The sequence below is a fragment of the Lynx canadensis genome, chromosome B2 (assembly GCF_007474595.2).
Source record: "Lynx canadensis isolate LIC74 chromosome B2, mLynCan4.pri.v2, whole genome shotgun sequence".
Lineage (NCBI taxonomy): Eukaryota > Metazoa > Chordata > Mammalia > Carnivora > Felidae > Lynx > Lynx canadensis.
Window position 1 is genome coordinate 36,211,478 of NC_044307.1, and position 27,413 is coordinate 36,238,890.

At 42.9% G+C, this 27,413-nt stretch overlaps 1 protein-coding gene and 1 pseudogene across 4 annotated transcripts in view; one reads left to right on the forward strand and one right to left on the reverse strand.

Moving 5' to 3' along the window:
• RNF8 (ring finger protein 8) overlaps positions 1-24,372 on the forward strand; it is a 33,198-nt gene extending 8,826 nt beyond the window's left edge. For 2 of the 4 annotated variants that reach the window (XM_030315408.1, XM_030315411.1), the window contains 6 exons: positions 6,843-7,583; positions 10,022-10,084; positions 12,251-12,340; positions 14,443-14,550; positions 16,481-16,685; positions 21,726-21,898. In XM_030315408.1, the coding sequence (XP_030171268.1) occupies positions 6,843-7,583; positions 10,022-10,084; positions 12,251-12,340; positions 14,443-14,550; positions 16,481-16,685; positions 21,726-21,772 (1,254 nt within the window). In that variant the 3' untranslated portion in view covers positions 21,773-21,898. Of the gene's footprint in view, positions 1-6,842; positions 7,584-10,021; positions 10,085-12,250; positions 12,341-14,442; positions 14,551-16,480; positions 16,686-21,725; positions 21,900-23,854 lie in introns of those variants that run through there. The other 2 variants (XM_030315409.1, XM_030315410.1) reach the window with 2 other exon arrangements.
• On the reverse strand, positions 24,279-26,763 carry LOC115514911 (annotated as a pseudogene).
• Between the last annotated feature and the right edge of the window lie 650 nt (positions 26,764-27,413).

Sequence of the window (27,413 nt, forward strand, 5' to 3'; positions counted from 1 at the left end):
GGAGAGAGAGAATCGCAAGCAGGCTCTGTGCTGTCAGCGCAGAGGCCGACGTGGTGCTCAATTGCACAAACCTCGAGATCCTGACCTGAGCTGAAACCAAGAGTTGGGTGTTTAACCGACTGAGCCACCCAAGCGCCCAAGGTTCCATAGTTTTGAACTGTGTCTGTGAGCATCAGTGTTTTAATCTTGACTTATTTTGTGTTTCCATTAGCAGGTGATGTCCTAAGGTATCAGAAAAGCCTAAAAGAGGCTATATTATGTGTCTGAGAACAATAAAAATATTTTCCCATGTAAGTTAATGGTAGTTGCATCTTTACTTTGCACCAGCGGCTTATGAAGAAGGGCTTCATGGGAGCACTCTCCTTTTGGATAGCAGGGGAAACCTGTACTGGTTGCATGATTTAAAAAAATTAGTTATACATATCTAAGTCATAGACGTCAGGTTTTAAAGCCCCTGCAATAGCTTATATCGAACCACTTTAGGAAAAGACATTTTCCTTATCAGAGTTGGCTGTCTGAGAAATGGGATTACAGTATTATAGAGGTAAGTTCTCCGGTGCTCTTCTCTTTGATGATGTGTAGTATGGGTATACACCATTTATGGGATAGCAGATTTTGAAAGGTTGGGAAGCCACCAACTGACTGATTTTACTGTTCCTTGAACGTCAGCTTCAGGGACAGAGGTGGCCCATGCCAGCGACAGATCATGCCTGTGCTTCTGGGCTGCTCTCCAGTGTTAGCTGTGTATGTTTTCTTCCAGGGCTGTTGTTACCATGAGATTCCTCTCTGAGGTCTCAGACAGATAATACAGAGGAAAGGTAGGCTCCTGATTCTTCCAAGCCTTTTCTGGTTTAAGCCTCTTAGCTTTGATTCCATTTGTGAGGTAACTGATTTTTAAGAGAAGCTGTGAGTCAAGTGTTTTGATGGAGCAACTACTCTTACAGGTAAAAGCACTCCCTCCACATTTTTTTTTTCCTTAACAAACGCTCCTTTCCTTTGTGGCTTTTTTCTGGCACCATGCCTCGGCAGTCCTCTTCTTCTGATGAAGGATTTGAATTTCACGTGCAGGATGTTATTGTTATGGTCATATTTGAAGTCATTTGCCAAGTCTTTTCAAGAGGTAGATACTTCTAAGAATTCAAAACTCAGAACTGCATTCTCTCTTCATTAAATGGTCTCTCTTATATGCTGGAATGGCCAGAAAATGAAAGCTTATCTGTACTTAAGCTTAAGTACAGATACAAAAATTGCAACAAATGCAATTTTAGTTTAAGTTGGCTTAAAAAAAAGAAAAACTGTGGAGGACTGCTGACTCTGCACACAAAATATTGTAGTTGTGTGCATTTCAGTTGGAAAGCTCTTCAGATGGCTCATTGTAGGTATTCATATCCAGCTGTTTCAGAAAATTGGTTGTTTGAGGGTCCATCTGAAATGCCTTGGTGTGTTTTCTTGCCTTCAGTCCTAGAGATTTGGGCATGGAGTTTGAACCTTTCTCCTCCTATCGTGTTGTTATTCATCTGCTCCCTGGTGAGTCCCACCTTCATGCTTCTGTACAGTATGGCATTTCATGTCTCTGGTGAATTATACTGTCTGTGAACACACCTTGTTGCTTGGGACAGTTCAACTTCTGGTCTTCCAGCAGCTGGAGCAGTGATTGTCAACCCTGTTTCCAGTTTTTGTGCTTACCTGGGGTTCTTTTAAAACATACTCGTGGTGGGGCGCCTGAGTGGCACAGTCGGTTAAGCGTCCGACTTCAGCCAGGTCACGATCTCGCGGTCCGGGAGTTCGAGCCCCGCGTCGGGCTCTGGGCTGATGGCTCAGAGCCTGGAGCCTGTTTCCGATTCTGTGTCTCCCTCTCTCTCTCTTCCCCTCCCCCGTTCATGCTCTGTCTCTCTCTGTCCCAAAAATAAATAAACGTTGAAAAAAAAAAAATAAAACATACTCGTGGTATCATATTAAAATTGAGAACTTCCATTCATCAAAAGACACCATTAAGAAAGTGAAAGGCAAACTCAGAGTGGAAGATATTTGCTGCACATAACCAATGAAGGACTTTATATTTGAATATGTACATAACTCCAAATCAATAAGAAAAAGAAAGATAATCCAGTTTTAAAAATGGGCAAGAGCCGGACACTTCACAAAAGATTATATCCAAATGTTCAGTGTTCATGAGAAGTTGTTCAGCCTCATTAATGATAAGGGAAATGCAAATTAAAACCACAGTGGAATACCACTACATATCCACCAGAGTGGCTAAAATTAAATACTGATGATGCCAGGTATTGTCAAGTTGTCTTTTGGTAGAGGTATAGATTGGCATAACAAATTTGGAAAATTATTTGGCATTATTTATTAAAGTTGCATACACACACACACACACACACCTCACAACAATATTTTCACTCCCAAGGAAACAACCCAAGTGTTTATCAATGGTAGAATCTTAAAATGAAACACTATACTAGAATGAATGTGAATGAGCTACCACTATATCCAGCAGCATGGATAAATGTCACAAACAATATTGAGTTAGAGAAGACAGACACAAAAGAATACATATTATATGATGCCATTTATATAATTGTCAAAACCAGGCAAAACTAATATGTGACATCAAGCCAGGCTGACAGTCCCCTTATGTATGGAGGGGGAGGGGCTTAGTGACTAGAAGGAAGCCCAGGGGGTCTCTGGGATGCTGAGAATGTGTAATTTTTTTTTTTTTAACCTTGTGGTAGTTACACTGAGATGTTCACTTTGTGATTATTCATCTAGTTATACATTTATGATTTGTGCACTTTTATGTTTGTATGTTATATTTTAGTAAAGAATTTCTAATGCCAAGTGCTGGTAAGGATGCAGAGTAACTGGAACTCTTAACCATTGCAAGTGAGAATACAAAATGATATCAGCACTTTGAAAACCAGTTTGGCAGTTTCTTCCAGTTAAACATGTACTTATCCAACATTCCTTTTCCTGTCCCAAATTAATAAAAACTTATGTTCTTACAGAAACTTGTATGTGGATGTTCTTGTGGCTTTATTCATAGTCACCAGAAACTGGAAGAAACAACTAGGGACTGGATAAACAAACTGGTAACACCCATGACCTAGGATATTATTCAGCAGTAAAAATGTCAAACTGCTGTTAATGCAACAAAGTAGATAAATCTTAAAGTCATTATGCTAGGTGAAAGAAGCCAGATTCAAAAGGATACATACTGGTGTGGTTCCATTTATACAACATTCTGGAAAAGGCAAACCTATGTAGGGCAGAGAATAGATGAGTAGTTGCCTGGGAATGAGGGAAGGGTCGACTGCAAAGGGGCACTGTGTCTTGATACAAATTGCATATTCTGTGTTTGTATATAAACTGGATTTTTAAAATTCTGGTGTCTAGTCCCCATCTCAGACCATTTAACCCAGTCACTATTTCTTGTAAACATTTTCAGGTGATTTCACTGTACATCAGGGTTGAGAACCACTGGGTTACATAAATCATTTGATGAACTGCATGAAAACATTGCCCGTTGGCTTTGGGTTTCCACTCAAACGGATTAAAAATGCTGGACAGAGATTGAGCATCAAGTGAAGTAATTGGTGTTGAAGGGGGTACAGGTGATCCCACTTTTTTCCCATTGATGGCTGAGAGTCACTGGGCAGGCTTTTCTTTGGTTATCACTTTGCTGCTGCTGACAGTGCTCAAACTGGTGATTGTGAAAACTATCAAGAAAGGCTTGGTGGGGTCTGGGTGGCACAGTTGCTTAAGCGTTTAACTTTGGCTCAGGCCATGATCTCATGGTTTGTGGATTCAAGCCCCGCATCGGACTCTGTGCTGACAGGTGAGAGCCTGGAGCTTACTTCAGATTCTGTGTCTCCTTCTCTCTCTGCTTCTCCCCTTCTCACGCTCTCTCTCTCTCAAAAATGAATGTTAAAAAAAAAAAAAAAGGCTTAAACACAGTTTGAGATATATTTAAATGTTTATTCTTAAGAGAGGGGCAGAGTGCGAGTGGGGGAGGGGCAGAGAGAGACGGGGAGACACAGAATCTGAAGCAGGCTCCAGGCTCTGAGCTGTTAGCACAGAGCCGGAGGCGGGGCTTGAACTCACAAACCAGGAAGATCGTGACCTGAGCTGAAGTTAGATGCTCAACTGACAGCCACCCAAGTGCCCCCAGTTTGATTTATTTAAGCTGTTGCATTTGAGATCATATCCTGGGCAGTACATGATTGTTCTTATACAGCCGTGGTAATTTCATCCTTTTCTACCGTCGCCCTGTGAACAGACCTGAGTTGGGGCTGTGGTCCAAAGTATACCACTAGATGTCACCAAGGAGTGATGAATGGATAAACAGAGGGATCCAGGGATAAAAAGTGATGGGAAAATTTTGAGAGTTTATTTTCCAGATCTCAAAGGGCTCTCAAGGAGGCAGGTTACTGCAGAGGATCTCGCGGAGGGTTGCAATACGTCTTGAAAGTTCACCCTAGCTTTTTAGGGTTTTGTTCACTCTAGTCTTAGGTTGCTTCTATAGCCTCCTTAACCTTCTCTTTGTCTTTGAGATTCTTCTTAAATGTCTATACCTTGGCAGTAGGTGGCCTCCTGTGTCATACTACTTTTCCTGAAACCTTTTTCCTATGTATAATCTATAATTGACTATTCTGCTATAGAACTGTTCTCAAATACATTTTTGGGCCTCCCTCCCCCTCCTTTTTATTCCTGCATATGTTGTTTCAGAAATCAGAACTGATCACTCTCCATAATTTCTCAGGCTGAATATGAGTAGAAAAGTTGGGAGAAGGTTGGTCAGATAAGCCAGGTTAGGGCCAAGGCAGTCTTTCTGTATGTATCTATGCTCGTCTTTCTCTCCCTCTCCCCACTCTGGCCAGATAACACAAAACCAGAAACAAGGGCCTAAAACCAATCCAGAACTGAGATCCAATCTCTATTCTTCATCCTTTGTGCCTTATGGTCAAGCCTCCCATCCCTCATATTTGGGCTGATCAGGTATTTTTTCTAGCCGTGAGGAGGTAGCTATTGTTACCAACTTGAATATAGTCTTAGTCCCAGTTCATATGTGACCTTCATCTCTGGCCTGTGTCCCAAAGATACGTTCTTATTATGGGTTAAATTGTCCACTTGTCTCTTTCCTTCTCTTCACTCTCCTCTTTCTTCCTTTCCTCTTTCTTTCTTTCCTTCCTTCCTTCTTTCCTTCCTTCCTTCCTTCCTTCCTTCCTTCCTTCCTTCCTTCCTTCCTATGGGTTAAAATGTCCACTTGTCTCTTTTCTTTTTTCTCTTTCCTTCCTCCCTCCTTCTCTCCCTCCCTCCCTTCCTTCCATCCAAGTTTATTTATTTAAGTGATCTCTACCCCCAGCATGGGGCTTGAACTCATGCCCCGAAATCAAGAGTCACATGCTCTTCTGACCAAGCCAACCAGGCACACTCCCACTTGTCTCTTTAAACTTTAAATCCTACATTTGTTTCAAGTCTGTTTTAGAATGCGTCATCTCTGTTTAGCATCTCTTCTCTAGCCCAGCTCTATATGATACTCCTTTGCATTTATAGGCTGTGCTGTGTAATCCCACATTTACTTATGTGTGCCCTCATGTTTTCCTTTCCATAGTCAGCTGCTAAAAGTTGTTTTCATATCTTCTACTTTTGTGCTCAGTATATTTACCTTGCAAGATGCTGAGCATAGAATTGAAATAACTGTTGATAAGTCAATTGAGCCAGAACATAATAATAGTAGTGAACACTTATATAATACTTACCATGTGCCAGGCACTTTTCTGAGTACATTACATATGTCATCTCATTAAATCCACACAGACTCCATGAGGGAGAGACTATTATTATCCTCCATTTTATAGATGTGATAACTGGAGCATGGAGAGGTTAAGAAAGTCACCCAAAGTTACACAGCTATTAAGTGATGGAGCCAGATTATAAATCCAGGCAGTCCGACTCCTGGGTCCATGCTCTTAACCCCTACAGTATGGCTTAATTTAAGTCATTAAAGTAAATATATATTGAGCATTTATTATATGTGAGTCACTGTGCTTAGTGTTTTACATGTATTATCTCATTCTTCACAGAACAGTATGAGTTAGGAACTGTACTATCCCTATTTTACAGGTAAAACTGAGACACAGAGGTTAAGTAAATCGCTGAAGGCCATGCAACTAATAAACCCAAGGTGGTGCATTTGGGCTATGAACTCAAGTCTGTCTGAGCCAAAGCTCCAGCTCTTAACCACTGTGCTGTATTACCCCCTGGACCTTTGGTGCTATTAATTGGGTCAGATCCCACCTGCAGGTTGACCCCAGTACAAGGTATTGATACACTCTTTTTAGGTTTATGTATGTGTGCTGGGAAGTGCTTTGCTCATTCACCAATGTGTTCAGGGACCACATTTAGAGACAGTGCTTGTGTGATTTTCCTGGCTAAGCCTATCTTTTGAACCTCATCATTAGATACTACTTCCTTCGCTAATAGCCATTTTTCCAGTCTTGGGCCATTGCCCCCAGTTTAGGTCAATAGGAGCTATTCAGTTGCAGTTTCTTTTAATGCTGCTGCATTTATTTGAGTAATTCATCTGCCAGTAATAAGGTAATTCCTGCCTGTTACACAGGCAGTTCTCTGTGGAGGCATGGATGTGAAATATAGGTAAAAAGCCAAAGCTGTTTCAGGAATGCTATTTCTAAGGGTGATGGTTTATCAACCTTTTCTGTTTGTTCTCAGGGGTTTTCCTTCTGAAAAGGCAGAAGTTTTTGTAGCATCAGGAGAAACGTTCCATTAAGAGGAGGAAAATCATGAAGCTTATTTTGTCTTTATTTCCCTTTCTCTAGAGTCTGAATGGTGTTTGGCTGAACAGACAACGTCTAGAACCGTTAAATGTCTATTCTATCCATAAGGGAGACCACATCCAGCTTGGGGTACCTCTGGAAAATAAGGAGAATGCAGAGTATGAATATGAAGTTACTGAAGAAGAGTGGGACAGGATGTATCCTTGTCTTGCCCCAAAGAATGACCAGATGACGGGAAAAAATAAGGGATTGAGAACTAAAAGGAAATTTAGTTTGGATGAATTAGAGGGCCCTGGAGCTGAAGGCCCCTCAAATTTGAAATCCAAAATAAGTAAAGTATCTTGTGAATCTGGTCAACCAGTGAAGTCTCATGGGAAAGGTGAAGTGGCCAGTCAGCCCTCTGAATATTTGGATCTTAAGTTGACTTCTCTTGAGCCAAGTGAGAAGGCCACAGAGGTTCATGTTTACCCTGGCTCCACAAAAGTCATAGAGCTTCATCATAAGAAGCAGAAAGCCTCAAACCCTTCAGCATCTCACAGCAGCTTAGCACTGTTCAGGGTGACCATGTCCAGGATTCTGAAGCTGAAAACACAAATGCAGGAAAAACAGGTAGCTGTACTGAATGTGAAAAAACAGACCCAAAAAGGGAACTCAAAGAAAATCGTAAAAATGGAGCAGGAGCTGCAGGACTTACAGTCCCAGCTATGTGCAGAGCAGGCCCAGCAACAGGCCAGAGTGGAACAGCTAGAGAAGACTTTCCAGGAAGAGGAACAGCATCTCCAGGTACGACATAGGAGGAAGGGACACCAGTGCTCCTCAGGGGTGGGTAGGCCTTTGGTGGGCCTCTGGCCATAGCTCTCTGTTTCTGGGTCAGGGACCACATGCTGAGTGCCAGGAACAGGAGGTAGAATGGGAGAAGAAGACTTAGATGGGAGAAGGGAGTTGAGTGCAGGGTTAAGGCTTCAGCACGATGACCAAGAGCCAGAGTTTGGGTGCTGTGTTGGCTGAAGGGGGCTGGGAGAGCCAGCCAGGATGCAATTGATCTCAGGATATAAAGCTGAGGCACCTGAGAACTGAGGCAGATTCAGAGAGGGGTTGGATGAAGGTCAGGATGCCACAGAACCACAGTACACTCCAACTAAACCAGTAGTTGTCCCTAGGAATTATCTTTCTTTGGTGTGTCAAAGCCAAACCAGTTAGCCTCAAGGCAGCTCTGAGTCAGGTGGTTACTCTGCCCTTGTTGTACCTGGCAACTTACTAGCTCTGATGGTTAGTTAACTCTAGCTAACCTAGGAAGTGGGAGCCTAGAAAGGCAGAAAATGTTTTTGTTTCTATCCTGAGCAACTAGCATTGGAGGGGACAAGTATACTGTGACTCAGTTGTTGGGTTGAGTGGTAAGCCACTTTCCACAGTGCCTTTAGCAGGGAGGCAGAATGATTGTCTTAGCTGTATCAAGGTAAGACCAAATGTGTCCCCATCCCTGAGTCATTTGCTTAGATGACAAGCTCTTGCACAAAGCCTCTAGGCTAGAGCTGATTTCTGGTCCTGCTGAAAATGTCACTTCCAATCTGGCTAGAAGCATACATTTTACTCCCATCTCGTTGCTCAGGTAATATTGAATGTCAAGAATTCCCCATTGTTGACTTAGAAATAAAAAGGACCAATCAGGATTGAAGTGAATAAGCTTCTCTGTTTTGTTTACTTTGCTCAGGGTGAGGAATAACCAGTAGTGTTGACTAAATTTGGAACAATTTAAAAATTTCATTCTAATCTCTGCTTTCCACTTGAACTGGTAGCATTAGCAAAGGCCATGGATTAAATAGGTCTTTCTCAGGATATTCATTGCTTGTTTATGTGTACCTTTTTGCTTCCCTTACCCAGCCTGGACTAGTTCTTGAAGCTAATAGAGGGAGGCTTATCTCTACATATTTAGTGTATGACACCTTCACCAGAGCAGAAGCCTCTTTAAAGGCTAATGTGTTCAGGAACAAGAGTTATTATTAATTAATATGTGTGGCTGCTCTGGGTATGCTTCAGGATATAGTTATAAAATCTTTTTCTATATCAGAATGGTAGAGAAAGGCAAAAAGGACTGGCTTAGAGAATTTCTGTGGGTATTAGAGGGTCATATAGAAATGGCTCATGGTGAAATGTATCTAGTCCTTTGTTTATTAGCTGCATTTCCCTTTGCCACCAAGCCCTAGGGATTTATTCTTCTCCTACTACTTCACACAGATTTTTTTTTAGCACCTATGGCAGTATACTTAGACATCAGGTGGTTATTAAGAGGCTTAATAAATGGTTCTTGCCATTAAGAAATATAATAATCAGAACAGTTTTAAGTTAATATATTTAAATTAGAGAACAATTTCTTTTTTTTAACTTTTTTTTTTTTTTTTTTAGCGTTTATTTATTTTTGAGACAAGAGACAGAGCATGAACAGGGGAGGGGCAGAGAGAGAGGGAGACACAGAATCGGAAACAGGCTCCAGGCTCTGAGCCGTCAGCACAGAGCCCGACGTGGGGCTCGAATTCACGGAGCGTGAGATCATGACCTGAGCCGAAGTCGGACGCTTAACCGACCAAGCCACCCAGGCGCCCCTAGAGAACAATTTCCAGTTGGCATATTAAATGGGTAGGCAGTTCTTAACGAGGGAAAGGCTCAGAGGTTCTTGTAGAAGGTGCTGAATGTAGGGCAATGATGATGTGGAAGACATCCACATCACAGGGGGCTGACAGAGAAAACAGCATAAGCTCAGGCAAGGGGGAGAAGCAGTCCAGAAGAGATACTCACACTAAGAGACAGCATGGCCAGAATTGAGCGAAGAAACATGGTGGAGCTTGTGAGTGTCAACCTGCGGGATTATATCCCGAGTTTAGATATTTGGTGGCTTAGAATCTCTCAGTTTACATCTTTCTGGGGGTCATGACATTAGCCAGTGAAGGACACTTGGAGTATTACCCCAGGGTTTCTCTCCAGAACAACCTGAGTGGCAGCTTGCAGGTGACAGCCCTCAGGTGTGCAGTGTTTGAGCAGTTAACTCTGCTCAGATCCCTTCCTGCCAAGAGCCTGAAGTGAAACGGGAGGTTTTCCACCTGCTCCCTGCCCCCTATCGTTTCCAGATGCTCTCAGGAGCCAGTCTGCTCTGCTTGTTGCTAGATTTTGTTTCTTCCCCCCCCCTCCCTGCAGGGAAATTTTCCATTTTGTTTTTGGCTTTGCAGGATTTGGAGAAGGAACAAGGAGAAGAGGACCTGAAGCAACAGCTGGCCCAGGCTCTACAGGAGGTAACTTACCTCTTGCCACTGTACTGAGATTATAGTGGGCTGGGGAGTGGGGGGCAGCCAGACCTCACATGGCCACTGGCTGCCTCTTCTGCTTAGCACACACCTCTGTGGCATCTCCAGTCTGCAGACAACAGCTGCTCATACCATCAGGTCGGAGATTTGGCCTCACAGACATGCCAGACCTCAGCATGAAAACGTACATCTTCATCTGAGCAGAAGTTGCTCTAGTGAAGATGGAACTGAGCCTGTAGCAATTAGGAGGCTCTCTGGGGAAGTGTCTGCACTTCCAGAAAGGTGAGGGCAGCAGAGGGGAATTTCAAGCTATGACTTGGCCACCAGAGCCTGCAAGGGCCTTTATTACCTCACTGTTCCTGAGCTGAAACCATCCAGAAACCATTCAAGAATGTTCCAATTAAGCGTTTTAGGTCAGGTTGAGAATGTAGTTTAACAGTCAGCAGAACATACCGAGTTACTGAAAGGGCAAGGCTCACAGGAATAAAATTCCCCTAAAAGGTTGTCTGTAATTTATTTCATGTAACTTGACTATCTTCTGATTATTTTTTTACAAGCTCTTTTGCATCTTTTAAACCCACTTTATCTTCTGAACTTTATGTGTTTATGATTAGTAGTTTAATGCAAGTTTTGTCAGGAGGTTAGTGAGATGGTTCAAATCTCCTTGATCAATTGCATTAGAATTTGTTTAGGTGAATTTATCCTTATGGTCTTTTATTGCATATCTACTTCACAACCTTCATAGAGTGCCAACAGCCCTGTATTATTGTAATCTTTGTGGGGATGTCTGCCTTGATTTCCTTGAGGGGTGCACAAATAGTCTTGAAAAGAATTAGATGAAAATTTATTCAGTCTTTTTGAATTTTATTTTCTAAGCTTGTTTATTTTCTAGGGTGGGAAGGTAGGTATATTTCTCATTTAGAGCTTTATTAAATTGTATTGAGATACCGTTTTGAAATTGGCTGGAAAAGAGTAAGGTTCTGCTGCTTGGAAATCACCAAGTGATCATTGAGTACCTTGTACCCACGACTCCTCACCCTTTCCCCAGAGACAGGAAAATATTTAGCATGAGGTGCTTGGCCAATCTCCATTCATTAGCCTAAAATGGGAAACTTTTAGGTCATGGTTTTTAACAACATGCCTGAGGGACATACCACTTTCTCAACTGAAACAGTGGTTGTTTCTTGGTCTACCTTGTTGGTCCCTCTGTGACAATTCTTTTTTACTTACTAGGCAATTTTTAAAACTTCTGAATGCTTTCATATCTGTTATTTTCTTATCAACACTGATGTAGGATGGGGCACCTGTTTTCCCATTTTATAGATGAGAAAGTTAGGCACATACATCTAATCAGTGGTCAAGATGAATACCCAGGCCATCTGATATAACTTTTTTTGGGAGACCACACATTTTAAAATTTGTTTCTTGAGTAATATCTTTTCAGAAATACTTACCTTTATTCCACCTTCTTTAAAAAAGGATTGGAGGTGAGATTTAAAGTGTAAGCTATACTTAAGCGTGAGGGTGCTCAGAAATTCTCATAGATGTGGAATCTCTTGACATGCATTGTAGGCAGTAAGTCACAATAAATGAACTGTCAGCTTCCAGAAGACACAGGCAGGGTTCAGGCAGTACTGCCTCACAAGTATGTAGTATGTGATTTGTAGAATAAATAGGTTAAAGGTCTTTTTTATTTCAATGAAAACGATGATCTAGAAATCCCATTTCTCCCTGATTATTAAAAGCCACTCCCATTACTGGGTAGCCTCAGATTTACTTACTTGTTCTTGAGTTCCTGAGTTCCTAGAATCACTTGGGTAGCTTTAGAAAAAATGCACATTCCTGAGCCCCCAACCAAACCTACAGAATCTGGAAGGCAGTGTAAAGTTCCTTAGTTGATTTGGATGGCCATTGAGGTTGGGTTATTTTCAGAGGGGTTAATGGATTTGATGACCTTCTCCCTACCTCCCCCCCTTCTCTAAAAAAAAGCAGCAGGTAAGTGGGATGTCCTGAAGGAACAAAGGCTATCTTGAAATTGCCAATCCCTTGATCCCTTGAACCAAAGCTACTGATGGAAGGAGCAGGCTCATGTATGGAGAAAAGGAAATATGTAGTGTAGCCCATTTTGAATACATATCTGCTATGTTTCTGCAGCATCGGGCTCTAATGGAAGAGCTAAACCGCAGCAAGAAGGACTTTGAAGCAATTATTCAAGCCAAGAACAAAGAATTGGAACAGACCAAGGTACTAGAAAAAAGATAAAGGTTTAGAATTTGGTCAATACATGCAACTCAGCATTTCCAACGGTGCAAGGGTTGCTGTGGTGAATAAAGAGAGAGATTATGGCTGTTCCCTGCCTTAGGGGAAATAATCTGTAAAATGATTCAGGCCTATGGAAGGGTCTGCCTCTAAGACAATATTTTTTTCCTTCCCTCATGAAGAAGTGAAATGCTGGGAATGAGACTCACGTCCTGCAGTCTAGTCCATTGGCTGTGGTAGATGCTCCTTCAGAGTAGTCCACTGACACAAGCTAAGGGGTAGTGTAGTCAAAACACAGTTCATCCTGATGCATTTAGGTAATTATTTCTCACATCAAATCAGTGGAATGCTTAAATTAGGGGTTATAAACTCAGGTGCCCCCCAGGGTTAGAGTGGTAATAGAAGTGAGTGAAGTGGCCTGGATACAAGATCACAGTAGGAAGGGGTGCCTGGGTGGCTCAGTTGGTTGAGCATCTGACTTTGGCTCAGGTCATGATCTCGCGGTCTGTGAGTTCGAGCCCTGTGTTGGGTCTGTGCTGGCAGCTCAGAGCCTGGAGCCTGCTTTGGATTCTGTGTCTCCCTCTCTTTCTGCCCCTTCCCCGCTCATGCTCTCTCTCTGTCTCTGTGTCAAAAATAAATAAACATTAAAAAATTTTTTTTAATTAAAAAAAAAAAAAGATCACAGTAGGAAGCTGCAGGGACAGAGACACACCAGAAAGGGGCACTTGCCACCCCTCCCCAACCCCATCCCGAAGAGGCAGCCCTTCTTTGCTGAGCCACTTGTTGCTGCCCAGAAATGCAAGCTCAGTGTTGTCAGATCCTTTGACTTTTCCACAGAAGATAGAAATCCAAATGTTTATGTGAACTATCCCAATTTTCAAATATTAGCAACAAGTTCAATTTTATTCTATTTTGTTCTTTAATACCTGAGGGCCAAACTAAACAAATCTGCCAGGTAGATCCAGTCCACAGGCCACCAGTTTGGAACCTCTGACCTGAAATTGATGTCCAAGACTGTCTGTATCTCTCAGCCCACCCTTCCCCACAGACAGACCTGCAGCAGAATACAGAAAGGAGAAGACTCAGTTTTCATTTGGTTTGCTATCCTTATCCTTGGCTTAAATCATATAGTACCTTTCTTAACTTCCAAAAAGCCACCATATCTTTTTAAACCTCGCAATTTGTAGGTTTTCAGGGAACTGGACTTTAATGAAAATGGGTACATACATACTCTCTTCACTACCCTAAGCAGTGTTATAGTCTTTGCTTTGATTAGAAGGGACAATAAAAGATGAAAAATTAGCCACTCAAATATGCCCTAAATAGCTTTTCTTTCCCCTCAGGGGCTCCTGGCACTTTCAGTTTTAGGGATGAGAGCTAATTTAGACAAATGTCTTCAAGAGAGCACACCTAGGGTCCTCCCCAAAATGTATGTCTACAAGTGGTCTGACCTCTTGGGGAAAGCACAGGGAAATTGGACTGCAGACCTCTGCAGGAGTAGGAGGTGGCAAGCATCATAGAGTTTGGATCCTGAAGGTACTTGAAGAGGCCATCTCTCAGCCTCCCGTCTCCAGGGAGTAGAAGTATTATCCTTATTTTATAGAAGAGGCAGCTGCAAGGAACACAGGGGACCTTATAAACTAATTCAGCCTTCCTGCCCCTATGGATTGTTTTCTTTCATGTCTAGTGAGTCCTTGGTTGCTTGGGATGATTTTATATCACCTCTAAACTGCTGTTAATTATAGGATACTTAATGCCTCATTCTGGTTTTGGGTGGCTGCTGGGGTTAGTACGCTGCCTTCAGTTTTTCTCATTTGGTTAGCTCTGGGAAAGGAGACAGAAGCTACGGTGCAAATACAGAAAAAGTGGAGAGAGGAAAGAAAGGAAGACCATGCCCTATATTAGAAAGCCGTTCTGAGGAACAGTCACCCTTAGAGAAAGGGTTTTTATTCTCAAGACACTGTGCCAGGTTGAATTTTTAATTTAGAATCTTGAATCCTATTTCAGACAATTAACCCTGTTCCCTGTCCTGTTTTGCATTCTTGTTGGGTCATCCACATGACAGGTGGGGTTATGTGTCTTTGCAGGAGGAGAAGGAGAAGGTGCAAGCACAGAAGGAGGAAGTTCTTAGCCACGTGAATGATGTGCTGGAGAATGAGCTCCAATGTATTATTTGCTCAGAATACTTCATTGAGGTAATTATCAGCAGTGGCTTATGTCTTCTTGATCTCTCAACCCTCAATGGAGCCTTGGCTACGCCAGTTCTGTTATAGGGAAACATTCTGAAGAGATTTTTATTCTAGGAACCTATTGTAGTTATTTGACTTCAAAGTGACCTCTAGAGATGGCCATGTCTCATTTGTTTTTGTAGTCATCTTTACCTTCACTGATCCTTTTTCTTATTTCATGTGGTGTTGAGTGTTTATTTGGTACAATCACTATTTTTAGCTGCAGTGAAGCCTTTATTTCTTTGCTGTTCAGAGAAAACAGGGCCACATGGCATTAGATTTTTGAAGTATCGGTAAAGCTGCTCAGTAAAGCTTCTCTTTCTTTACTCTGAATGGACGCAGTTCTGAGAGTGGGCGTATAGTGCAGCCTTTAACAGGGTGGTAAATGTCACTGATGTGTGGTCACTTGGGGAATTCAGCAGCCAAGTGGAACATATTTCAGGGACTCTGAGGCTCCCTATGAAAATGAAACATCTCCTAGGTTACCATTTGTTATCCTGTCATATTTTTGCATAGACCTTATTTTTCACAAATTCTACCATTTGTGACTAGTTCATCTTACACTGATCTTAAACTCAAGTTTTGTTAAGTGACCGTGCTTTTCGGATTTCGTTAAAAAGGAAAATGCATGCACACACTCGTTCCTTCTTTCTGGTAGTCTTTTGGGAGGTTGAGCCTATTAGCCTCCCGAGAAATCCCTCTCAAGCAGATCTGTTTCTTTTGCTCTGGATCCAATTTGACTTCAGGTCATAATTTCCCTCCATAGTTTCTAGTCATTTGATTCCCTAGTTTGGAGAAACTCCATGTTGCTTTGACAGGATTCTGCTAGAGGAAGGCAAGGAAAGGGGGGTTGGGATTGGAGATGAGTTAGCCAACCTAGGGCATCTGCACAGACATCTAAGAGACAACCTGACCTGTGCTTTGTTTACAGCACACTGCCTGACTTTTTCTACGGTCACCTCTTAAAGTCAGCATTGGAAAGAGGTTTTACTTTAATCAGACAGGTTTTTAGTCCTATTTGTGAGGCTTTATCTCATACAGTTAACAAAATATCTCCTAGTTGGCTTTCTGTGCTCAACTTAGCATTTGAAAACTGCATAATTTCTGTTATTTTCCGCTGCCATCCTAAAAGCAGGAATGAAGACTTTTGAGCCTCAGAAAAACTTGTATCTTAGGAGATGTACCTAAACAGACTATTGAAGAGGATGGTTTATATTTTTAGAAGTGAAAAGGACCCTAGAAGAAATCTGACCATTGGAATTACTCCTTTTGCTTTCCCTCTTCTGACAGGTTTATTTACTTAAGAGTTCAGTCACTGTCAGTGAACCCATTACATTTTTTCTATTATCTTGGTTCCTTTCTCCCCAGACTTTTTAGTCATTTTTTACATATATTTTACTTTTTTAAGTTTCTTTTGAGTAGAGATATGCCTCCTACCATTCTATGTACTGAGTATTTAGAATGTGCTTCCCTTCGTATATTAAAATTGAAGTTCTGATTCACCATTAGCAGGATATATATTTATTTTCCATGAGGGAATTAGTGGTGTATTTGTATATTCACTCGCTTCCTAGTCCTACTTGTGTCCAGTGACATTTGTTTGCAAGGTAGCTAATCTGCGTTGACAGTGTTGTCTGAATTGGTGGAACGAGGTAGACAAATCAGCCTGTGTCTACGAACTTACCTTTGAGAAAGAAAATGAATCATCTAACTTAAACCTTAAAATTTCTCATCCCCAGGAATGACTCTGATACCCTCCATAAGCCCTGTAGATGGGATTATTGTTAAATTTCCATTTGGCCTTGGGAATGAACTCCTGTCTTAGCATTGAGATCACAACTGCCCTGGGAAAGTAAGCATGACGGTTCTGTTATGTGTGTTCACATTCCCATTGTAGGCTGTCACCTTGAACTGTGCCCACAGTTTCTGCTCCTACTGTATCAGTGAATGGATGAAGCGAAAGGTAGAATGTCCCATTTGTCGGAAGGACATCAAATCCCAAACCCACTCCCTGGTTCTGGACAATTGCATTAATAAGATGGTAGATAATCTGAGCTCAGAAGTGAAAGAACGACGAATTGTCCTCATTAGGGAACGAAAAGGTGAGTCAGTGTGAACAAGAAGGTGAGTCCCCTCAACAAAAGACTTATAAACTTAAGCAGATTTTTTTGGCGGGGTAAGAGAGTCAGATAAATGATTCTTAGGCCAAAGAAGAGGAGGGAAAAATGGGAAAAAATAAAGAGAGTTAAAGGTAATGAGTATGTGATTAAGAGTTGAGGGAGAATGGGTGCATGTATTTGAGCAGTGGGGAAGGGGGAGGCTTAAGTATATGGATGTGCGTAGAAAACACAAGGTCAGATGGTTTGTTGTGCTGATAACTAGATGGTGCTGTTGTTCAAGACAGTTCAATTGCTGTCCAAGTGTTGGAAAAACCTTGGGTTGGGTACACTATCAGTTATAAATAGGTAAACAGAGATTCACAAATTGGAGAATGCTTGAAGAAAACACATACAGGTTTTATAATAAGTCACAGCTTAATTACACAAAGTGGACATAATGTTAAACTAGAGAGATAAATTTAATCTTTGGGGATCCTAATATGTTTACCAACTAGTCTCCTAGTTGGAAAGAATTGGGATAAAGAGATTGGGGAAGTGGGGGTGGGTGAGTTCCCCTAATGAACCATTCTTCCTTGGTGAATATCTGTTCATTCAAACGAGTGATCTCCTCATGCTTGGAGCTTGCTGTGTTGGGGGTTATAGAGCCTCTCCGCTTGAGACTCGAATATCCTTGTGGCAAAAGATGTGTCCTGAGGCCGGGCACAAGGAAACCAATGGATAGGAGGAAGGATTGGTTGGTTATTGGGCAGGGACGACAGTGCATAGAAGCAGGGTGGATCTGGTTATCATGTTCAGTACCTCTAAGAATCCAGCACAGCACTACCTTCTGGGAAGTCACCAGAGCCAAAGTGCCATGAAGTCCGTTGGCTGCACAAAAAGGCTGAGCAGAGAAGACAACCAAGAAGCTCACTGCCTTTACACGTGCTTCCCACCACCTGGCCATTGATAACCCATATTCATATGTTATGGGTTTGGATATACCTTTCTCTAAGTCCAGAGGAACAGAAGGCCTAACAGCTACACTGCTAAGAGTAGGATCTTCTGTCCACTGCTTTCTTTTCTTCTAGCCCTTCCACAGACGTCAGCCACTTTGAGTAGGGCCAGGAATCTGATGCTGATGTGCAGGCAGCTGTGGTGTGAAACTGGACCTCAGCTGGTCAGCCAGAGTGGAGGCAGCAAGCCTGTTGCAGAGCCAGGCAAAGCGGGTGCTGAGCAGGAAGTATGCTTGAGCCTGTTCTGCCGAAGGAAGGCTTTGTGACCTGTGGGAGAGTGGGACAGCTCTCAGGTGGTTCTTTGGAACCAGGATGTTTTCCACTGTTCTGACAGCTGTGTGCTAATAGATTTTGTGGCCAGTCTGAGCTCTCATAGATCTTTTACCTCCCAGGAGCCACTTGATTCTGGCAGAGTCCTGTTGTTCTTCTCCTCACTTTTTACTTCATCAACTTTTACAGGAACAGTACCTCCATACCAAGATAAAGAGATACATAAGGCGTCGTCTCAGTTCTCACAGCACTCAGTCTATGGAGGAGGTAGAAAGGCAGGTCGGAAGTGTGACAATTTCCCCACGAGGGTGCTAGGACACTGCAGAGGAGCAGACAGTTTGGCCTGGGCAGGTAGAGGTACAGTAGAAAGCCGCATGGAAGTAGTGTCATTTGAACTGAGTCTTAGAGGTTCCCAGGGCTGTAGCTTTCCAAGCAGAGGCTTCAGCACAAACAAAGCACAGGCCTGAGAAGCAGTGACATGTTCATAGCAGTGCCCCCCTGGTGGCCCATACATGACAGAATATCTACATGGTGCTGGAGCAGCATGAGGACAGCCAAGACCTAAGAAGTGTCTGCCGAGGCGTCGTAGATGCCTTCGGTTTTCTTTTTTCTTCCCTTTCTGAGAGGAGCAGTGACCTGGGACCCAGATTTAGCCAAGGTCAGCCTTTGGCTTGGGTCTGTGTCAGGGTGGGGACACCCATGTACTTTCTTCCCCCAAACCAATGATTGGGTTTCTTCTCACAAATGCAAGCACAGTAGATGGCTTCGTGTAGTACTAGAAAGGGAAAGAAGAGCCCTATGTCCTAAGTTCACCTCTGGCTCCCCTCACACAGAGTTAATTATGCACATTAAATTATATCACACACGCTTTTCCCTCCAAAGGCTAAAGAGGGTGCCTGTCTGCCTTTTTGGTAAACCTAGGAGCCTACACAGTAAACTGAAGCAGCCTCCCTGTTGCACTCGATGGCACTAGGCTCAGTTTCCACAGGGAGTGCAGCTTTGAGGTTTTCTCCAGAGACCGACAGAAGGCCCTGAGTACCGATTTAGGGAAATATGTGCCAGAGCCATCAGTGGCTTCACTGGTCTGCAGTGTAGGGGTTAGAGGAAATTCTTAGTTCAAATACCAACCTTCCTTACCAACTGAAAACTGCTTTAATCCCCAGTGCATGGGAATTTTGAAAAGGACCAAACTAAGGATCTGGGAACCAGGATTGGCAAGCCTATAATTGTCAGAGTTCTGACACTGTGGTAGGGCTATTTTTCTCCTGGACAAGGGTTGCTCTTATCACAAATTCAGGGAGGGAAACCTGTCTGTCTTGTGGCAGCGTAGTATGCTGATTCCACCAAGGCAGCCCCACTCCAGGCCTCCCTGGCTGCTTGTTGTCTTCTAGTTCCATATCCCCATGGGAGAAGTGATGCCTCATGACTGATGAGCCATTGATCCCTTGTAAACTCTGTGAGGCCAGATTATACAGAGGACATGAGGAGAGTATTAGGATACTAGATCCTCTGTTAGAGAAAGGATGCTCTGAAGCTGGGGCAGATAACAAACATCTAGTAAGTGCTTGTCACGTGAGTAATTGTGGCTCTCTGGGATATTGACATGAGATTTTCTGAAAGGAAGACATTTTTTTGACATTCCCTATGGAGGATCTCCCTCTGGAGCTGGTGAGGAGCTAGAGCAGAGTCTTCTGTCGGCTCCTCCTCTTCCTCCATTTGTTCTGTTCTCGTTAAATGTTGGTTGACAGAGTGTTAACGTTCTCACTTTTAGCTTTCCCTTGCAGTTTCTTTGGGTTGTGCTCAGAAAAGAAGAAACCAAATTATCTAGAAATAAAATCTTGTTGGTCCTTTAAAATAGTGATTTGCAGTCTAGGGGCTTTTTCAGACTACAATTCCCTGACTCCCTTGATGCTGTTGTATTGAACCAAGGCTACTGGTGGGAGTGCGCCATGGCCTTCAGGTATGTTGAGGTGGGGAGAAAGGTGTATAGGCCACAGCTTTCCTGAATCTGTGAGACAGAGGCCCCTCCAGAGGTTAAGGGTCTCTAGGAAGATAGACGCGGGTCACACCACTTGGCCTGTGGCTCTTGCCAATTTCCCGTAGGCTATGTGGAGGGTGATCCAGACCCAGGACAGGAGAAACTGGCAGCTGCTTAAGATAGTATCTGCCTGCCCATTTGGAACGCTTTCCTTGATATTGCCCATCACCCGTTGCTGAAAGCCTTATACAGGAGTATGTGGGAATGGCAGTAACAGTGTCTGGCAAGTTGACCTCATCCAGAGAGAATACTTGTTAGCAAGTACTTTTAGTCCACCCAGTCCTGCCACTAGAGACTCGTGTGCATGTAGTCAGCATGCCTGGCTGGCTTTACAACAGTTTGTCTAGGGGAAACGGCTCTCAACAAGGTTGGCATGGGGTGGGGTGTCCACATGCATGCACTCAAATAGTGTGTAACACTGAACTCTTAAAATTTTTGACTTTTAAAAATTCTCCCTTTGCAAAATTGTCACGGGATACAAAATTAGAATTATTACTAGAAGCTTTTTTCTTATTTCTCCATCACCACCCCCCGTTTTTGCCCCTTATTTTTCCTTTCCTTCCCTTCTTTTGTCTGTTGTCTTTCCTTTCCTTGTCCTTTGATGGGTGTCTCCCCCATCACCCTTATTGGCATCTCTGAATGCATAGTTGGAAACAACAAGGGCAGCACAGGAACTGTCCGCCCAGTTGGGGAAGGGAATGTGATCTTAGTAGAAGTCAGCTATGGGATTAATTGGAATATGTGGAATAGCAGCCCATGAAGTCCTAGAACCTCAGATTTTTTGCTGACTATATAGAGTCCTTTAGACTTGTGAGTGTCCTTCCCTCTAGAGGTCAAAAGCCTGTTGCTGACGTTAGTGCTCTGTCATGGAGTGTCTTCTCCCCTTCACCAAAAGCACCTTACTGTAGGAACCTTGGGAAAGTTTAGGAGAGTGGCCTTCCTGGATGCAATTAAAGATCCTTCACTGTACCCCAAATGTATAGATGACTGGTTTGAGAGAACCATACCATACCAGAGCAAAGAGACCTTGACTACCTGCCCACTGAGTTAGGAACTCTGGTGAGCCCCTGACATGCTTACTGGCCAGGGCTTGTCCACCTGGGGAAAAGGGTCTGGGGGAAGAACATGAGCACACGCTATAGCATCAAAAGAAGTAAGTATTGAGCAGCTCTGGCCATCTCTAGGGGTGTAGCAGGAGGTACTTTAGATCATTCATTGCTGTTTTCCTCAGCAGAAGTTTCTCCTGGGCTTTTTTGTCTTCTTAATGATAAAATAGAGTTATTTTGGTTTTCTGAAAAAATGGATCTTCCCTCCCCGTGAACATGTAACTTAATGATTTGCTTTATATAGAAATACTTTCAGGAACTTCTTATTATAGACCACCTGTGTAAATACAGAGTAGTGTCGTTAACCAAAACAGATTTTCCTTTAGCGTTTCTTGGTTCCTACACTTAACTCTAGATGAACACAGAGCGTGTTGGTTGGTTGGTTGGTTGGTTGGTTGGTTGGTTTTTAAGTAGGCTTCACACCCAGCTCAGAGCCCAACATGAGGCTTGAACTCATGACCTGAGATCAAGACCTGAGCTGAGATCAAGAGTCAGTCAGCCCCAGCTGACTGAGCTGCCCAGGAGCCCCAAACACAGGACATGTTTAGATTTCAGTGAACCGATCTTGGAGAGTGACTGGGGTCACTGAATATGCCTCTTCCTCCCGCTCCCATAGAATATCATAGAATCAGGTATATCACCATTGAAGCTTCTCTGCACTAGCTGGATATATATGTTGCCGAACTGCCTACTACTGTGTTCTTAAGAAATCTGATAAGACCAAGGACACCTGGGTGACTCAGCTGGCTAAGCGTCCAACTTCGACTCAGGTTATGATCTCATGATTCTTGAGTTTGAGCCCCGCACCAGACTGTCTGCTGTCAGCACAGAGCCTGCTTCCAATCCTCTGTCCCCGTCTCTCACACTGCCCCTTCCTCACTCTCTCTCTCAAAAATAATAAACATTAAAAAAAAAAAAAAAATCTGATAAGACCTGTCATGTCCTATTCCTGACTAGGGCTTCTGCTTTAACTGCTTTCTGCTTTCCTACTCTGGAGAGTTTGGACCTCTTTTACCTTTGTCTCATGAAACCTGAACCAGAACCAACCCCCAAAAAACATCTCTTCCTTGCTTCCTTTCTTTTCGGCCTTTCCTTCTTAGTTTCTACTAAGTGCCAGGTGCTGAGGCTAAAAGTGAGCAGGCATAAGGATGAAAAATTGCCCTTTGGATGCAGCAGGAATGTAGGACATTGATGACTTTATTTAGTACAAGTTTGAGGCATGGTGGGGTCAGAGCTAGTTTTCAGTGAATTAGAGAATGAATGTGAGATTAAGGAGTAGAGAAAACAGAAAAGTAAGATAGACCAGGTCTTCTAAGAAATTTGGCTACGACTAAGACCATAGGGACAGCATGAAGAGAAGGCTGTAGTTGGAGGAGGAAGGTTTTGTTTTGTTTTGTTTTGTTTTAAAGAAATGAGAGCTCTGTGTGGTGTTCAGTTGCTGAGCCTGTGAAGGAGATGCTGGGAACCTGGGATGGTGGGTAGGGCCAGATTCTTTGGAAGGCAGGGTAGGGAATGCAGAGCACAGATGGGGGGATTAGCCTTTAAAAGTGGGAGGGTGGGGTGCCTGGGTGGCTCGGTCTATTAAGCTTGCGACTCTGGCTCAGGTCATGATCTCACGGTTCATGGGTTTGAGCCCCATGTTGGTCTCTGTGCTGACAGCTTGAAGCCTGGAACCTGCTTCGCATTCTGTGTCCGTCTCTCGGCCCCCACCCCCTGCTTGCGCTCTTTCTTTCTCAAAAATAAATAAAACATTAAAAAAAGGTTTTTTTAAGTGAAAGGGTACATCCTATCTTCTAGAGAGAAGGGCTTCATGTGGGAGGGTGGGCAAGGAAATTTGCTTGAGAGAATTTCTTTTTTGTGGCTTCTGTATTTTTCTGTGAGCTACTAGGTGAGGCCATTAGCTGCACGCAAGAGAGTCTTGCTTGGCTCTCTCAGCTCTCTAAGGCTGCCCACAAGTAGAGAAAAGGAACTTTTACAATCCTTTCAGTCCTCCTACCAAGTCTTTAGGACCTCAGTCTCAGGGAAGGGGACAGTCTCCTTGGTGGCTTTGTTGTGTCCTTAGGCCAGGATCCCTGCTTCCCCGAATTGAGGAAGCAGAAACAGTAAATAGCAGTAAATTGTCCCTCCCACCCCCACTGTCCCCACCTCTCCCTGCCTAGTGCTGTGTATATAATTCCTTCATTCTCCAACACATGTTCATTGAGGGCCAGCTTTGTGCCAAGCTGCTCTAGGTTCCAGAAATAGAAAGAGAAGTGAAAATCTAATAAGTTTGATGTGATTAGTGCTATGGAGAAAAACAAAGCAAGGGATCAGGGAGTGATGGGAAGAGCATTGCCATTTTTGATAAGGTAGCCTAGGAAGGCATCACCAATAAGGCAGTACTAGAGTAAAGCCCCGAAGGCAGCAGCCGTGTTGCCACGTGGGGAAGAGTGTCACGTGGGGAGTGTACTTGGGGAGGTGGAGGGGCAGCGAAGCTGTCGGTGTGGCTGGAATGGGGCGTGTGATGGGGGAGGACTAGGAGGTGGGGCAGCACAGATTTTGTAGGACCTCAGGGGCCTTTGGAAGGAATGGGACTTGAACTCTTACTCTTGGGACGAATGAGGATCAGGCTCTGAACAGAGTGATGTACTCTGAGGTCTGTTTTCTTGGTTCACTGTGTGGGGAAGAGGTGGAGCGTGGCAGCAGGGAGGCCAGGCCAGGGAAATGCAGGCTCCTCCTTTAATTCTCTTTTCTTTCTCTTCAAAGCAAAGAGACTGTCCTGAAGACCATGCTCCAGGGGCATTCGAAGGACTGCCAGGCAGTGGGAGCTTGGAGCTTGGGATGGTCTAGAGGATTCTCTGTGGACAGACCTGTGGACAGGTCTTGGGCCGCTCTGAGATAGAGCATGGGATGGAGCCACGTGGGACAGAGACTGAGTTAGGAAGTCCTCCTGAGCCTCCATGTCGGCCAGCCTTGTGGCCACCATTGTCTGAAGAGCCACTGGTCCTCACCGCACCGACTGCTTCAGGGTACTCAGTAGACTCGGCTTCACTGCACGTTGAATGGGTTATGTATTTCTGTTCTGCTTTTTAAATTTATTGTTGTTGTTACTGTTTCGGTACCTCAGAAGCACCTCTGTCGACATTTGTTTTGGATGGGTTGGGTGTACCCTTACGGCTGCCCCTAAAAGCTAAGACAGCTTCTCTTGGAGAAGACGGCATACCTCTTTGTGAAAACAAGATGTCATTTCCTGGAAATAAAATGTAAAGCCTATCAGTTGTGCAGCTGGGCTTTGGTGTATTTATCTTCTTCCCTTCCAGCTCCCACACAGTCTCACAAGTAAACACTGGCAGCTCATAAATTGCAACCAAGAAAGTGACTGTATCAGATGATAGACTCAAGTGAATGTCAGCATAAGAAGCCAAGCCCAAGATCATGACCATCGCAGACGGGCTCTGTCAAGGCCCTGACTGTTGTTTTTCCTTTTCATTCCAGAGGTGGGTCACTGTTTACCTGGTTTTGAAACAGGGTTGGTTTCTTCTTTCAGCTGAGGTTTAGAAGTGGTTCCCAAACTATTTTATTTATTAATTATTATTATTATATATATTTTTTAAGTAAACCCCACACCCAACATGGGGCTCAAACTTATGACCCTGAGTTCAAGAATGACATGTCCCACCAACTGAGCCAGCCAGGCACTTCCCAAATCTATTTTACCCGGTGTCAGAAAACAAGGGCAATGGTTTTATGAGAATGTGGTATTTATTTATTTATTTATTTATTTATTTATTTATTTATTTATTTATTATTAAAAATCATTTATCTTTTACTGCTTCTCCTTTTTAAACAGAAAGAAAACTAGTTTGATGTTTGGGAGATAGAAGCTTAGGAAAACCTGTGGTCTCCTTGGTTACCAGTGAGGAGAATGAGGGAAGATGCAGGAAGCTGAAGAGTAGTCATTTGAAACGAGGAGCTCTCTAGTCAGATTATGAAACTGCGCATTATGTCGTTCAGCAATTTGCTTCCAGATGGAAAGGTATTTTCCTCTCCCTTTTTACTGTCTACCTGGAGAATCCTACTTTGTATGCTTTATTTATACCCCTGTGTTTTCATTAAGGATTGGTAACTGTTGACTCACCAGCTTTCTAGGGGTGGTAGATTTGCAACACTGACTTTCCGTGTACATGTGTTCTGTTTATATGATGGCGTGAGCATGTATAAATTTTTGTATATTTGGTTTTTTAAGCTCACACATTCACTTTTAGAAGAGTGCAGATATACATTTTTTGAATAGGTTATATGGTCACATACCTTAAAATCAGAAGGCACAGAAGGACCTAAAGTGAGAAGCCTGTCACCCTTGCCCCCCAGTGACCACTTCCCTGCACTGAGGTGATGGGTGTTACTAGTTCTTTGGGTACCTTTCGAGACATCTCTGTACAAGCAAACATACACATAGTCTTTTCCCTTCTTTCACATGAATTATGAGAGACTCTACACTCTGTATACCTTGCTTCTTTCAGATATATCTTTGTGATGGTTCCATATCAGAACATGAGGAACTTGCTGTTTCTTAGTTATATCTTCCCATTATTCCATTGTGTGTTTGTACCATAGTTTGTTTTTCCAGTCTGTTTTTGGTCTAGGTTGCTTTAAACCTTTTACTTCCTTTTTTTTCATACAGCTCTCAAAATCCTATTAAATAAATCTCGGACTGTATACTTTAAAACAACAAAGCAAAAATAACAAAAAATTCCATAGAACCCATAAGATGTTATGCAAGGAAGGAAAAAAGGAAAGTTTGGAAATCCACATACTGGGAGTTCTCTTTTAAAATCAAAGCGGTTGGGGGCCTCTGGGTGGCTCAGTCGGTTCAGGATCTGACTTCAGCTCAAGTCATGATCCCCCAGTTAGTGAGTTCAAGCCCCACATCAGGCTCTCCACTCTCAGTGCAGAGCCCGCTTCAGATCCTTTGTCTCCCTCTCTGTCCCTCCCTTGCTTGTGCTCACTCTCTCTCTGTCAAAAATAAACATTTTTTTTTTTAATTTAAAAAATTTAAAAATCAAGGAAGGTCAGTGTTTCTTTTTTAAAAATTTATGGTTAAATAAATAAGTAAATAAATTTATGGTTGTAACTATTTTCCTAAATGTTTCATTAGTGATAGTCTTTTAAGTCTGGTTCCATAAGAATCTATAACATAACTACTTCCATCTGAAGTTCCTACAGTCTGCGCTGAAATAAGAATGAAATCAATTAGGCTCTCAATTCCACAAAACACTACAGCACAAAAGTAAACCTAAGGCAGACTATCTAAGATAAAATTGGTCTCCCAACCATTCAAGGAGAAGACAGTGCAACTATTACTTTGAATGAATAGCCATTTACATTTACATTTGGGAGCTTGAGAAAATCAACCTCATTTCCAGTAAAATATGTTTCACATTGCCACAGAAATCCTTATAAGTTGTCTTGGGCGCTAGAAAACAGAGCATGAACTGTGTAGTTTGTACAGTTATCTGGTTCTTGCCACAGCATTGTTGGTTGGTTGGTTGGTTGGTTGGTTGGTTTAGGTATTTACAAATACGTTGTCTCATTTTGAGGTTCTCACACTTTTGTATCTCCTTGCCCCCAGTGGTGGTGGTGGCAACCTTCCAAGGTTCCATGGTAACCGACATGAGCTGTAGGACTGCCAAGAGCTGTTGGGCTTGTTATGGATCAGTGCATCCCACTTTTTACTCTTAAAAAAACAATGCTAAAAAAAAATAAAAACAACAACAATGCTGCAGTGAACACTCTTATCATTAGAGCAAAGATCCTTGAAGAAGGAACATCTTGACTGGAAGAGCCTGAAGGCCATCTGCCAAAGACTAATCTCACAGACTGACCATTCCCTCCTCCGCCTGCACACAGGGTGACTTACAGCCTCTCCCTTCAGAACACCATGTTCTTCTCAAGAACCATGTTCTTAACACAGGTTAAGAAAGTAAGCTCTTAAATACAGACCTAAGAAAAAGAAAACTTAACATTTGGAAGTCAGACTAGCTGGGTTTGAATCCCAGTCCTGCCATTTGTAACTAACTATGTGACCTTGAGCAAGTTAGTCAATCTCTCTGAGCCTCCGTTTCTTCATCCCTTGAATGTCCTGATGTGCTATTGTGAGGCCTAAATAATTATCCCAGTTATTGCACTGCTCACAAACAAAAATCTGAATGTTCTATTTTTAAAAGACAAACCAAAAACTAACCCAAACTTTTGCATTATTTCTCTGAGCTACAGTATGTTCTTCCCCTGGAGAGATATCTGATACTAAACATCATCTACATTT